Consider the following 13,264-nt stretch of genomic DNA (forward strand, 5'->3'; position numbering starts at 1 on the left):
GGTAGGCTCCATCACAGAGGAATTATTGCTGGATAGCTCTTTTTCAGCTGCAGCTGCAATTGGTCAAGTATCAAGTGAATTTTTCACTGAGGAGTAAAACATATGCAGAGAAAAAAGCTTTAGGTGTTGTCTCTATAGTCTCTTTAACTGCTAGTTGCTCTCAACCACAGGATCGTATTAAGAAAACAGCTGAAAAATAAACAAATTCCAAGCATGAAGAGTGATTTCGTGGATCTATCCCCATTCTCTGCTGCAGTGAGGTGGGCGGTGAGGCAGCGGGAGGTGAGCCACAAAGGAAGCAGCGGCTTTTCGGTCGGATGAATTGCAGATTGTCCGCTCTTCCAGAGGGGGGGGAGGTCACCAGCACCAGCCCATATGCCCAGAAAGCCGTCAAGCAGCATATTAAAAATAGACTTTTACACCTCTTCATCCCACCTTGGACTGAAAAGTAATGAACAATATTACAAAATAAACCTAGTGAACTGCTTGGCTGGTTCTGACAGCCTCAAGTGTCACTTGAAAACAAACACTATTGCCGCATCCTTGTCTGTGCCTTTGCTTCCTTGCCACGGCGGTGAACATGGAGGGTATGGCAAAGGAAAAGAGCATTTCATTCGGAGGCATTTCGTATCACCTGGGAGCTTTGGAAGCCTTCGCCAGAGAGCAAAACTGTGCCAGCTCTAACAGGTCATCACGACACATTGATAAGGGGCTGAGCTAATTTTCAAAATACCGTGCGGTCTTGATTACTCAGAACTCAATAATGGGAAATAGATGCTATCCAAACAAGGCTACATCCACTGCTTCTGAATTATTTAATGGGATGTTGCCCAAATTATCTGGAATCTTCACTGCTGGAGCTTTTTCAAGGCCCATCAGGTCTTCTGAATAATTTAAAGCTGATTTGTAGTCAAGCTTTTTGCAGAAAACTTCTGGGCATCAGCAATCTCCTGCTCAGCTCTCAAGCATGCTGCACTCGAAGGGCTTGGGCAAGCCCATACCTCTCTATACGGACCTTCCTCCAGCAGCAGGATCCAACAGGATTTCAAAGGCATTCCTTGTTTTGAAAATCTCATCTCCCAACTACTACCCATGTAAAACTAGCGACTGGTTCAGGCAGAAGCTGAATGCACCAGGGGTATGGGATTCTGGGGGCTGTGCCTAACGTATCCCTCAGCAATGGTGTCCCAGCCACCGCTCCACATGGTACTTCCCAGCTGAGCTGCCTGCATCCCTGGGGAAACCCCCCTCACAGGCACAGCCGGATTTTGGAACTGAAGATGCTCAGGTCCTTTATGAGCAGGTCGAGGTGATGATGGCTAAGCAAATAATTCAATTTTTTTTTTTTCTTCCATCTCCGTGATCAGACACAGGGTAGGGTTTTTTTGTTTTGTTTTGGTTTGGTTTGGTTTTTTGTTAATTCCCCAACATCTATTATATGTCAAACAAGAAACTGAATCGACTTCGTTACCATGCATTGCATTTGTGGTGGGTGGGGTATTAATTTAAGCAGCAGATCAAAACCTGATGATGCCGGCGAGGCTCTCCAGAGGAAACTGCCTTCTAGCTTTGAAGGGACCATTCTGAAGGGAGGGGGAATGGCATTAGGGTGATGACTAGGACACCTGAACCCACCTTTTACCTACAGTCCCACCACCGGATTTCAATCACCGGTCCCCAAGGATCTGTCTGAACTGACTGAAAGCACCAGTCCAAGAGGAGGAAAAATTAGTCATTTCAAGACGAGTTCCCTGTGGACCAGCAGCACCGAGTCTTGGTGACGTGAAAAAAAGATGTGTAACAGATTGCCATTAATGTGTCAATAATTCAGCCTTGACATGCAGTGGAGTTAAGGGAGAACCCTCCAACTGTAATTAATATGCCAGAGTAGGCTCGTTAGGCTCGAACGAAGCACAGATGGTGCGGCAGAGGCTTACACTCAAGTTATGAGGGTGAGGATGGGCACGCACTTCCCGCAGCGTAAGGTAAAGAGGAGTTACGGGAACATGCAAACCATACATCTATTACTGCAGAGGAGCAAAGAGGTATGTGGAGCTCACCCTGGAGAAAAAACGAGTGATGCTGAGATGGGATAACAGCGTTCCCGTGTATAAAAGGAGCTGCAAAAGGAAGAAAATAAACGTTATATATATTTATATATATATATATATATATAAAATATATAGTGCCTGCTATAATCGAACCAAGAAACAATCAACTTCAGTTTCAGCAAGTTTGATGTTAAAGATGATGCTTCTAGCAGCGAGGGCAGCTAAGGCTGGGAAGACACTATGTGGAGAGGTCGTGTAAAAGCTATCATGGATGATTTTAATGAGTGATGATATGAGATTCTGCCTTGGGATGAAGAAGAGCTCTCAAAGCCTGCGTTTTTCTGGGCATATCCTTATGAATAAAGCAAAGGAAATTAAAGTACAGTGAAACGACTGACAGACCCTCAGAAAAGAGAGGATTGGATTAGAGATGCTGCGACTTTTAGCTTTTAAGGTGTTCTGTACAGATTGGAAATTGCAACTGGAGCTGCTGCTTGAGAAGAGAAATCCATCCTGGATTTATCCTGGTTCCCAAAAAGCACAGCAGCACAATTGGATTGGCAAGAGCTTATACATCCCAATGATGGAAAGCAACCTCTTCCCATGCCCTTTAACAGCAAAATACAGAAGAAAAGCACTGTACTGACTTCTTCCTGCTCCAAAGGTCCTGTCCACAGAGAGGGTCGGGAATGGCACCGGCCGCAGGGTGAACTGCGGGTGCGGGTATCCGCAGGTCGGGGATGGCAGGATCCCGGGATACTGGGCACTTTCTAGCGTTGGCACTGGAATGGCACTGACCACAGCTAAAAGGAAAGAAGGAGAGAGATTAAATGAGCGCTTTCAGAAAATAAAAAAAAAAAAAAAGAAAAGAAAAAAAAAAGGCCTTAGAGCCAGGAGGGAACCATAAACAACCACGTTTCCAAAGCGAAGAACCCAAACGGCTGGTACAAAACATGCCGCTGCCCACAGGAGCCACCTCAATATCCAGAAATACGCCTCTCACTTATCTGTAAAATTAAAGGGCTTTTTGTCTGTGTTCCAGCTATTCAGCCACGTTTTGGGGGGTGCTTTATATCCCTTGAAAAATGAGGGAGAAGGAACGGATCGGGCAATTTAAAAGCTTATTTTAGTGGTCTACGTGCATTCCTGATGCCGCCCTCAGCTGATGATGCTCTGGAGGTGCGCAGCCTTCTGCAACCCTGCCATCCTTCACACTGGTGTCCCCAGCACTCCTGCACGTCCCCAATGGCACGGGACCCCCATGTCTACCCAGCAGATGAGGCTGGCTGGGCATCATTCCCTGCTCAGGAATGGCCAAGCCTGTGAGGAACCGGGGTGAGATGTCCCAGCAAACCGGCAAAGTCGAGTTCCTGAGCTGCGTTTAAGCGAAAGCCTTGGATTTGAAAACTGGGATCACGGTGTGATGAATTCCAGCTTTCCCCTAAGCTACCTCCTTTTTTTTCAACAATCGGTGCTGGAAGAGCGGGTGATCATAATGCTATACGAACCATACATTTCTCCATAGCTTTTAGGAAAAACTTGGAAACTCTCATGCAAGTTTTGCCAAGCTAAACAAGACGCAGAGATTTTCAGCTCGTAGATGATAAGGTTTGGGCTTGCCTAGCACCTTTCACACATGGATTATAAACAATGCTGTAAACTTTAAGATGGTCATTACAATTAATTCTATCTAGCTCCTACTACAATCATTACACAGAGTGGCAAACCGGGCTACCTGCCCAAGGTCACACAAGCAGCCATGGCGGTGCCAAGGCTTTACAAGGGTAATTTTAAGCCCTCGGCTTTCAGCTGCACTGCCAGAGGTAAGGGACAATCGGGGAGGTGAAGAAAACTCATGAAGAAACGCTAACCTGGGTGATTTGAGCTTCAGAGTTGTCTGGGTTCAATTCATCCACCCTGAGAAGAGAATTTCTACTATTCAGACATTTCGTTTTGTCTGTATAAGACAGCTTTATTGACAATATTTATAACGTTGCTGCTACGGTGAAAAATATCTCTCCTTTATTGAATCCTATTAAAGAACAACTTGTTTTTCAAAGTCCATTCTTTCATTTCTTTTTAGGGTGTAGGTACCTAGCACTTTCATTTTTAAAGTAAGACAGGATTACTATTCATTGCATCCCTCTATTGTAGAGAAGCCAGAGAAAAGCAAACATCAAACATTTTCAATAAATCCTTGCAATTTCAAGCAGATATGACAACAAATCTGTTCTGTCATAGCCTGTCAGCAATTGAATTTACACTTAATATTGATACACCAAGACACCGAAAACAAATCACAGAGCTCCCTAAACACTGGTATACATTTAAAATGTACTGTATCACGTAAAAAAAAAAAAAAAAAAAAAAAAAAAAAAGCAGCACCCAGGAACAGCTTACAGAAATAATAAACTGGGACAGTTTGAATTGTATTCAAGCATCCCAGAGGCTGCCGTAGCAACCGAGCCGATGTGTTTTTATTTCCCTGAAAAGCCAAGGCGCCTTCTGGTGTGGTTTTGTTCACAAAATGCAAAGCCTGCTGATTGAAATGAGTGTGAAAAATTCCAGATTTGGTATTTAACAATTAATGCTATGTGTTTTTTACTTCAGAATTATGATGTTGCTTCTTCGATCTATTTAATCGCTCGCTGCTGACAATTTCTTGCAGTATCAGGCAAACAGAGGGAAATTAATTAAAGCACCTAATCCGACACAAAGCCTCAATTTTATCTTCTGGGTAAAAAAAAGGCATATTCAGCATAACTCAGCTGGCACAAATAAGATTTTAATAAATCTGAGTTTAATTATTTGCAAACAATCATAATATGCTGTCGCTGTAGATTAGATGGATAGTGTTTAAAATATAAATAAATAGAAAAGAGGACATAATTCCTCAAAATGCATTGTTTGACTGAAAGAAACATAATTACGTTGAAGAGCATTTTTTTCTACAAAATGTAGAATCATGTTGAATTGACTTTTACTTAACTAACCCTGCTACTGACCCATCTTAACTACAATTGAGTCGGTCCTGATTTTGCTCACACCTTTCCAAGTCTACCCATTTTCTTGGACGGCTGCCCTCCTTCAACCCAAGCCAGCCCAGGCAGAATCCCACTTGAAAAAGGGTAAAATTGCCTGATTTTGTGTGAGATTAGTGTGGTTACAAGATGGGAATGTGTCCCAGGTCACGGGCAGGTGGTACAAGAGCTTTCGCAACAACCCAGAGGTCTTTCTTCCAGACCATAAGGAGGGGAGAGGCTGAAATGTGGTGATAGCACCAGTCCAAGGCATGAAGAACGGGAATTCAGTCTCTCCTTGGGCACTGGTGCTTTATCCTTGCAAGGGCTGGGTGCTGAGGCTAAGCAGCATGACCCAAATCACACCCACAATGAAGAGAAATTAAGGGAACCAATGCTAGGTCTTACTAAGTAATTTACTGAACAAAGCCACGGTAGGTTATTCCCTCTCCTCTCCTTCAATCCGTTCCTTCTATTATTTTTTTTCCCCCCCGATATATCATTTGTGATCTGCCCTTCCACAAACCTACGAACGGGCACTTACATTTAACCAGCCGAGCTAGGAAGATGTTTTGTGATGAAATGGATTTCTGTCAGCACACCTTCATTTTTCTTAACTCAGGCTATTTAGACGGATGCACCAATTCCTATAGATTTTTGATCAAATCCATCTTGTGAGGCCAAAGGGTCTAGCTAACAGCTGGGAGCTACCACGAGACGGATGGCAGGGTTGCTCGGAGGAGGAGCGGGGAACCAAAGCTTCATCCTTCACCAGGAACTACATCAATGCCAAACCCTCCTCCGGTGCCTGCAGGCTGTCACCTACCCCCTTCCTTTGCTTCAATGTGAAATAACTTTAGAAATTTAAATATGTTTTGCAGGATGGGAGAACCTATCTAATGCTCTCCTTGTGTACTTTGCTGCTTTGAAAAAGATTCGCTTCATCTGTGAAACTTGTTCAACAATAAATGCTTTGCGGTCACTGAAATTTAAGACCTATTCAAAATATCCTCATTTCCTTGGCTTTATAAAAAGAGCTGCTCCAGATTAAAAAAGCCTAAAGCGGTGTAGACAACTACAACAGACAAAAGAAAATAGAGCAGAAACTGCAATAACCTCAGCTGATTATAATGATTGATATTAATAAAAATATCACAGTTTACATCTGTGTGTTGCAAAACCTTCTGCTCCGGCAGCTTGAACTCTTACCCCTGTTTTTAAAGTTTTAGAGTAGGGAGACAGAGGGATTTATCCATTGCTATCCACCTGATAAAAATACAAAAAAAACTCTTCAGGCTTGGCCTGGACTGAGTCTAACAGAAGTATGATTTCTGAATTCCCTCCATAGTTTTCCCACCGATGCGTTGAGAAACCCGGGCGAGCGTCCAGCCTTTTTAGTTATTTATTTTCCCGATGAACCAAACCTCGTTAATGCTGTTTCGCTTTTCTGAGGCGTAACTAGATCGTATTGGAAAGACCGTAGGAGATCTTCAGGTGGGCGAGGGTGGCTTGGGGGGTGCAGAAGGGGGCCGGGGGAAGGTCCTGGTACTCACGAGGGTTGGTTGGTTGTGAATCCATGGGGATCATGAGCTTGGCACGGGTGGCTCTGCGGGCAGCAAGGGAGCGCTCCAACGTGGACATGCTGCTTCCGATGTCTTCTGTCTCAGGACCTAGAGAAAAACAATGTAACAGGGCAGCTGAAAACGCTGTAAACGTATGCTTCTCTTCGCCCTGAATCTAGCAGAAAGATCCATAGGTTTCTTTAGGATGCAATTATTTTAACGGATCGTTAAATGTCATCAGCTGCAAAGAGCTGCACAGACTATTCTGGCTGCCTTTTCTGAATAAAATCCTTGTTTGTTTCTGTAAGAGAATTAAGATATCACACCCCCTTTGTCTTTGCAATTATCTTGAAAACCCCATTCACTTCATAAAAATAATGACATTTTTCCTGTAACTTCCCTGTTACAAACTTATTTTAAAATTCAAGTATTGAGACCAGAAAAAAACTGCATAAATTCAGGTACTTACAACACCTGGCAGCCAAGAATTGGTCTTTGAAATACATCTGATGGATGGAAATGACCTTCCCTGTGAGATGCCATGAAGTCTTATGTCCTGATTGTCTGGTAACTCACGGTAGCTCTTCCCACCTGTGCATCCTGTTGTTTTTTTTTCTACAGAAACCATGGCAAGCCAAAGATGGGCCTGGATCTTCTCCTTACCTGATCCTGGATCACAACTAGGACAGCTAGATCAGAGAGCTGAGGTATGCTGCCCAAGGTCCCATCCAATTCTAAACTGCCCCAGCAGCTATATTAATGAGATTCTCTTTAGGTATTGCAATATGGACACTCTAATTTAGTCACGTCAGTATAGGATATTTGAAGTCTTCAAAAATTCTAGCGAATACACGTGGCAGGAAGAAAGCGTGCTTGGAACTGGATGTTTGGTGGAGTAATTCACAAGGAAATAAAAGCTGTATTCCTCTCTTCATACCTTGTCTCACTTGAACCTTCTATTTAGGCTACTTTTGGTATTTTAATAAGCCATGGGTGAAGTCAGTTTAATACTGTCATACCGTTAAGCTTATACACCCACTCAAAATATACATCTCTGATGCATCCAAGCAAACACACATTCCTTGAAAAATGAAAAAAAAAAAATGCCTGAAAAGACTATTTTTTTTTCCAAATCACTCTTCTCTGAATTGCAGGATAAAGAGCCAAGTCTTCTATCGATGGCCATTCAAAGACCTAATTGCCAGTGAAAAGCCAGGTAAAGTATGGCACTGAATACATGGTAGCCACACTGAACCATGTATTATGGACTGGGAAGACAATGTAAAGGCATTTATTTATGGTCCAAGGCATTTATACACAAACCATCTAGCCCAGCCTTTGTTGTTGACGCGCTCATACGCAGTGATCACTTCCTACCACGCACTCAACTCCAAGCCTGTTGTAGGCAATGGAGCTCTCACATAGATCTTTCTGGGCCTTGGATCAGCGCTCCCGATCGTTGGCAATATCTGGTTAGGCAGAGGGAATCATCTGCTTAACGTTTTCACAATGTCTAATAAAAAAAGGACCTCTGTATTAAACCCAACAGAAATCACTGTCCCATTTATCTTCATAAGCAGTAAACTACCGGCCCCAAAATCCCGCAAGGAAAAGAATATTAGATCCATTTAAAATTTTGAAAACAGTTCCTTTTTAACATTTCTTTCCTTGCAAGAACAGGAGCAACGGAAAAGGGATAAAAACATCAGAGGCATCTGAAAAAGTCACCTTCATGATTTACAGCCCCAGCTGATAGTCCGGAATTATTTCACTCTGTCACCAACAGCAATGCATTAGCGATGAACTCAAGACAAATGTGTTTATGGTTTCAGCTCCTGCGCTGCCATTTGCCCTCCGTCCCTCTCTGCATGCACCACCCGCCTCTCCCAAGACTTTCTGTCATGATGGTGGAAAAACTGTGATCAGCCACAGTGAACTCAGGTTCAAAAAAGGAAGAGGAAACTTCACTCAAACTACATTTTCCTTACAGAATTTCTTTCTTCACACTTCTAAGTTTTTTCAGTCTCCGTGGCCCAAACTCTGCTCCTGGTGATGCTGCTGAACTTCTTCCTAACCACATTCTCCCTCTGCTCCACTTCCCCCTCCACTTACTTCTCTATGCCCCCTTTTCCCTCTCTGTTTTTCTTTAGCACGGTATGAAAATTTAATAACATTTGACTTCCAGTTGAATTCCTGAACTTGAAAAGTTAGAATAGTGTAAAAATACAAAAGGATGTGTTTTCTCCTAGTCTGAAACCACTGCAAAAATCATGCAGGAACATCTCTCCCAGCACCCATCACAGACCTGTCAGTTCTTCTAGTTTCCTCCTGGATCTTGCCCGGTTCAGTCTTTCTCCATCAGCTGGGCTAAGGTCACTAACCACCGATATAGCACTAATTTAAAGAAAATTTCTATGCTTGTGATGGAGGAAAAAATAAAATAAAATTGGGGTGCGTGGAATGGGGTTGGACTAGATGACCTTGAAAGATCCCTTCCAAGCCAAACCATTTTACGCTTCTATGATTCTCGGTTCCCCACATCTCCGAGTGACATCCAGCCGGTTCCGTCCCTCACCGGGCTGCGGGGTGCTCTTGCTGCCCAGCTGCGTTTCCGACTGGCTGTGGCTGACGGGAGTGATGTCCTGGCAGCTCTGCATCGGCGAGTCCCTTCCTGTGGTGTCTGAGCCCGTCGGCTTCTCGATGTTCTTCATTTCCATCTCCTCGTGGTGTATCCAGAGATCTGGAGGTCTCAAGTCCTTCTGGCTGCCCTTCCTTTTACCAGTGCTTTGGGTTGCATGTTTCCTGTGGGAAAGAAAGATCAAAACCATCACATCAGAACATTTTTCCCCTTCATAAGACCAAAAGAGAGATGTCTCCTCATCGGTGTCTTTCTAAGGAACCCCTCGGGTTGTGTCCTTCAAAGGACAGCCATTACCTTGGTGTGGTCCCACGCTTCCTGGAGTATGCTCCAGGGAAAGGGCCTGGGACTCAGCAGGGTGGGTCAATTTTGGCATCAGTTGATGTAGAAATTGGGAAGAAACTACTTTTCCCGGAACCAAAGCAGCCAGTTTCATCTCGAGAAGAGCAGCATTTGCAGAGTGCCTGCATTTAAACACGGCGACTGAAGACTGCTGAGCCCACTTCTGCCCAGTTACGCACATCTTACACCTTCCGTAATGGCGTGCAGCCTATGTTGTATTTCTGTAAATATCCACTAAAGCAGCGCTTTTCTTACAGAAAAGCTCAGTAGTGTTTCCCAGATTACCGTTAACTCTCCTTTCTTGGTGCACAGGTATCCCAACACACTCCTGTGTTGGTGGCCACCTCCTCCAGGAGCATCCTGAGGGCACTGCTCCGCTGCTCTCCAACTTCCAACTCCCCTCGACTACACAGGCTATCGATAATAAAACATGTGTGGTTTTTTCTAGTCTAAAGAAAAGGTACGCTCCTTAAATGTGGAGTGCCATGCCTAATCTACAGCTGTAGAGAAAGCCTTATCAGAAATCAATTTAAATAACTCTGAAAGAACAGTTTTTCTGGCTTATTGTCAGGGTTTTTTGCTCAATAATCCAGATCTCTTACCCCTGGCTTTTTCCTTTGTACTAATCAATGTACTTGGTGAAAAGAAGGTGATATTATTGTCCCAAGTGGAAAAACAGAGATACTTGTGATATAGAAAAAGCTGCAGGCAAGTTATTTTCAAATTCATGTGAACTTTTATGTAACAAAAAAAGAAAATCTTCATCCCCAGGGGAGCTGAGTGCCTTTAGCTACTCATTACCCCCGTCATACTGATGGGCAGGCTCCTTCCCAAGCGCAACCCCCCTCCCTGCCCTGCCCAGGGTGTGCAGTGGGTAGCACCCGTGCAAGGATGCTCAGGTCACCACCCAGGCTGATGCACACCGGGAGGCGGCAGCGGGTCATCCACCTAAAAAAGTCTTGAGGAAATGCTAAACTTTAAGAAACTCCAATTGTTTGAATCGATTTCTGCTCCTGGCATCACCAAAGGTTTTGCTTTCAAGAGAAGGAAAAACCACATCCTGTAATTTAACATGTCACCATGGGCACAGCCCTGTCTCACCCCCAGAAGCTGATGGCAATGACATTTTACTTCAGCAGAAAAATCCCCATCCTCAAACTGCCACTCATCAAGGCAGAAATGTTTTTTAGGTCTTTTGAGTGGTCGGTACCCCAAAAGCTCTTCAAGGGTTAAAAGGTTCATTTTAAAATGTGATCTGGATAGTTAGCGGTGGAGGGGAGGTTGGGGTGGCTCAGGGATTGTTGTTTATAGCCCACAAGAAATAAAAGTGTTGGCTTCTGGTCATAATTAATTCCTACGTTTCATCTGTTACTTGCTAATTGCCAAAACTTACTAATTTAAAATGACAGTATTTCAAAGAGCAGGAAGAAAGAACACGGAATAAAGACAGTTCTTTAATACCTTCTTGCACAGACCCTAGCACCTTCCTGATTAACACCTGCAAGAATAATTATGAGCACCTCCTTTCAAACCTTAATGTATGACCCGCCTGAAGTTAAAAAATAAAATTGTTCTGTCTCAAAAAAAAAAAAAAAAGAAAAAAGAAAAAAAGAAAAAAGGCCATAATTTTGGTTCTAAATAAGGAATTCCTTCCTTCACTTTGGGATATAGCAGCTTTTTTGTCACTTTCAATTGAAAATAATTAATTTATCTGGGCCTGAGCTAGGCAGGAGAAATTTCAGCCCCAAAGTAATTTTATACCCACCTCGAAATAAAGGGTTCTAATTAAAGTGTCATTCCAACCATAACTCCAAACTCATTTAAAACTCATTTAAAAATACATACCGTGATCGAGCTTGGTTCGCATTGTTTTTTTCTCACAAATTATTGTTGCGCTGGCAGCCCGTGAGTAGCAAATTGAATCAGAGCCAGGAGTGCATATGAAAAGGTCATCAATAACAAATGAAAATAAATCCTCCCCTGCAACGTTTTCTTTATGCAATGCAGAAGTTGAGGTTCGGCTTCTGAAAATGCACCTACCCTCAGTTTCAGGGGCAGGCAGGATCTTTGCTGCACTGGACGAGCACATTATATCACTGGAATACAGTCCTGAAAGCTTCACCATCAGCTTCCAACTTCAGCTGCAGCAATGGAAAGTGACGCTTCGCAAGTTCATGTTGAGATTTACAGTGGGATTCAAATTTAGTCCATTACCCATTTTATAACTGGAGCAGGGACTGAGAAGACAAGGAGTTTGGAATTGAAAAAATGATCTCAGATGGCAGCATTTCTGGTGTTCAATTATTTTACAACGTGAAATGCATCCAGCTTGCAGACCAAAATGATATATAGTTTTTTCCTAAGGATAGTTGCATGACTAGCGCTCAGCTCTGCCCTTAAAATATATATTACGGTCATGCAGTCTTGAATAACGACAACAGAAATTAAGCTATGCTTTCAAAATAAACTCTCTAGAGAGGAAAACTCTTTTCTCATCATCTCTTTCTATATTTTCCAGCACACCACCATCTGGGCAGTGACTCCAGCCATTATACAGCACATCCACACAGCTCCTAACAATATACACATGCTACATAGGATAATTTTTCAAATACTCCGGAGTGAGATTACTTGCCATTGCCTTCATTTTACAGTTACATTATGCCAGAGAAAATAGTTCAGGTTATAGCAACTCAGCCGAGTTTATTTTTTTAATAACAACTGAAGATGTATCTATCTGAGGATCTCAGAAATAAACCGTCCTCCTGAGCAAAACAAGTTTTTGCTTGTAAAAAAAAAATGCACAGGAAACCATCCCATCCTGCTCCGATCAGATGCCTTTTTCCATGGAGCAGGGACAGTTTCAGAGACAGGACACAGAAACAATGGCCCCATAAGCTGTAATCATCTCCCCGAGCCTCCTCTAGTGCTGTTTGCAAAGCGCTTTGAAGATGCCTAACGATAAATGCAAACGTTAGTTCCCCTTAAACATCCTTACGATGCATGAGTTAATATTTTGTATTTTCTGCTCTTTACTCTTAACCTGGCAAAAATGTGCGCTTTGCCTTTTGGGCTGTAAGAAAGGAGATAACAACTGGCATAGTGGTCCTGTACAAAAAACCTGAAGGAGGATACAAAATGGTTCTTTTTCCATAAAATCTCCCCCAGTGTTTACAGAAAAATCATTCCAGCTCAGCCTCTTTCTTTCCTGCCAGCCATCCTGGAAAGCTGCAACAGGCATCCGGCTCTCCCATCACCCGGCGTCACGGTCCTCTCCCCTGTGCTAAGATCCAGCCACCGTGCAAGAGCTGGGGCAGAGGCCACAGCTAACGAGCTGCCACAGCTAACGAGCTACCCCAGCACGCAGGACGTGGAAAACCAGGATCATGTCCAGGGAGCACCGCGGTGAAATATGGAGGCTCTTTAGTGGCTGCCAACTTGTTCCCCATTAGTTTGAGTAGATTACGCTTTGGTTAATGCCTCCCCTGAGCCCTCCCAAATGTACACTGACACATCCCTATTACTTACACAGGACTTAAACTAGTGGACCAGGAGTGAAGGATGGGAGCTGATGGTGGCCCCATCGTCCACCCTCCCTGGTGGCCCATCGGCAGCTGCTGTCAGCGCAGGACAGCAAGCATCTCATGCTGC

At 43.6% G+C, this 13,264-nt stretch overlaps 1 protein-coding gene across 1 annotated transcript in view; it reads right to left on the minus strand.

Annotated features, from left to right (window-relative positions):
* LOC129783058 (netrin receptor DCC-like) overlaps positions 1-13,264 on the minus strand; it is a 34,414-nt gene that overhangs the window by 7,972 nt on the left and 13,178 nt on the right. The window contains exons 4-6 of the mRNA XM_055792718.1: positions 9,209-9,435; positions 6,550-6,741; positions 2,699-2,854 (exon numbers count right to left, since the gene is read on the minus strand). Of these exons, the coding sequence (XP_055648693.1) occupies positions 2,699-2,854; positions 6,550-6,741; positions 9,209-9,435 (575 nt within the window). The remainder of the gene's footprint in view (positions 1-2,698; positions 2,855-6,549; positions 6,742-9,208; positions 9,436-13,264) is intronic.

This window comes from Falco peregrinus, chromosome W (assembly GCF_023634155.1).
Source record: "Falco peregrinus isolate bFalPer1 chromosome W, bFalPer1.pri, whole genome shotgun sequence".
NCBI lineage: Eukaryota > Metazoa > Chordata > Aves > Falconiformes > Falconidae > Falco > Falco peregrinus.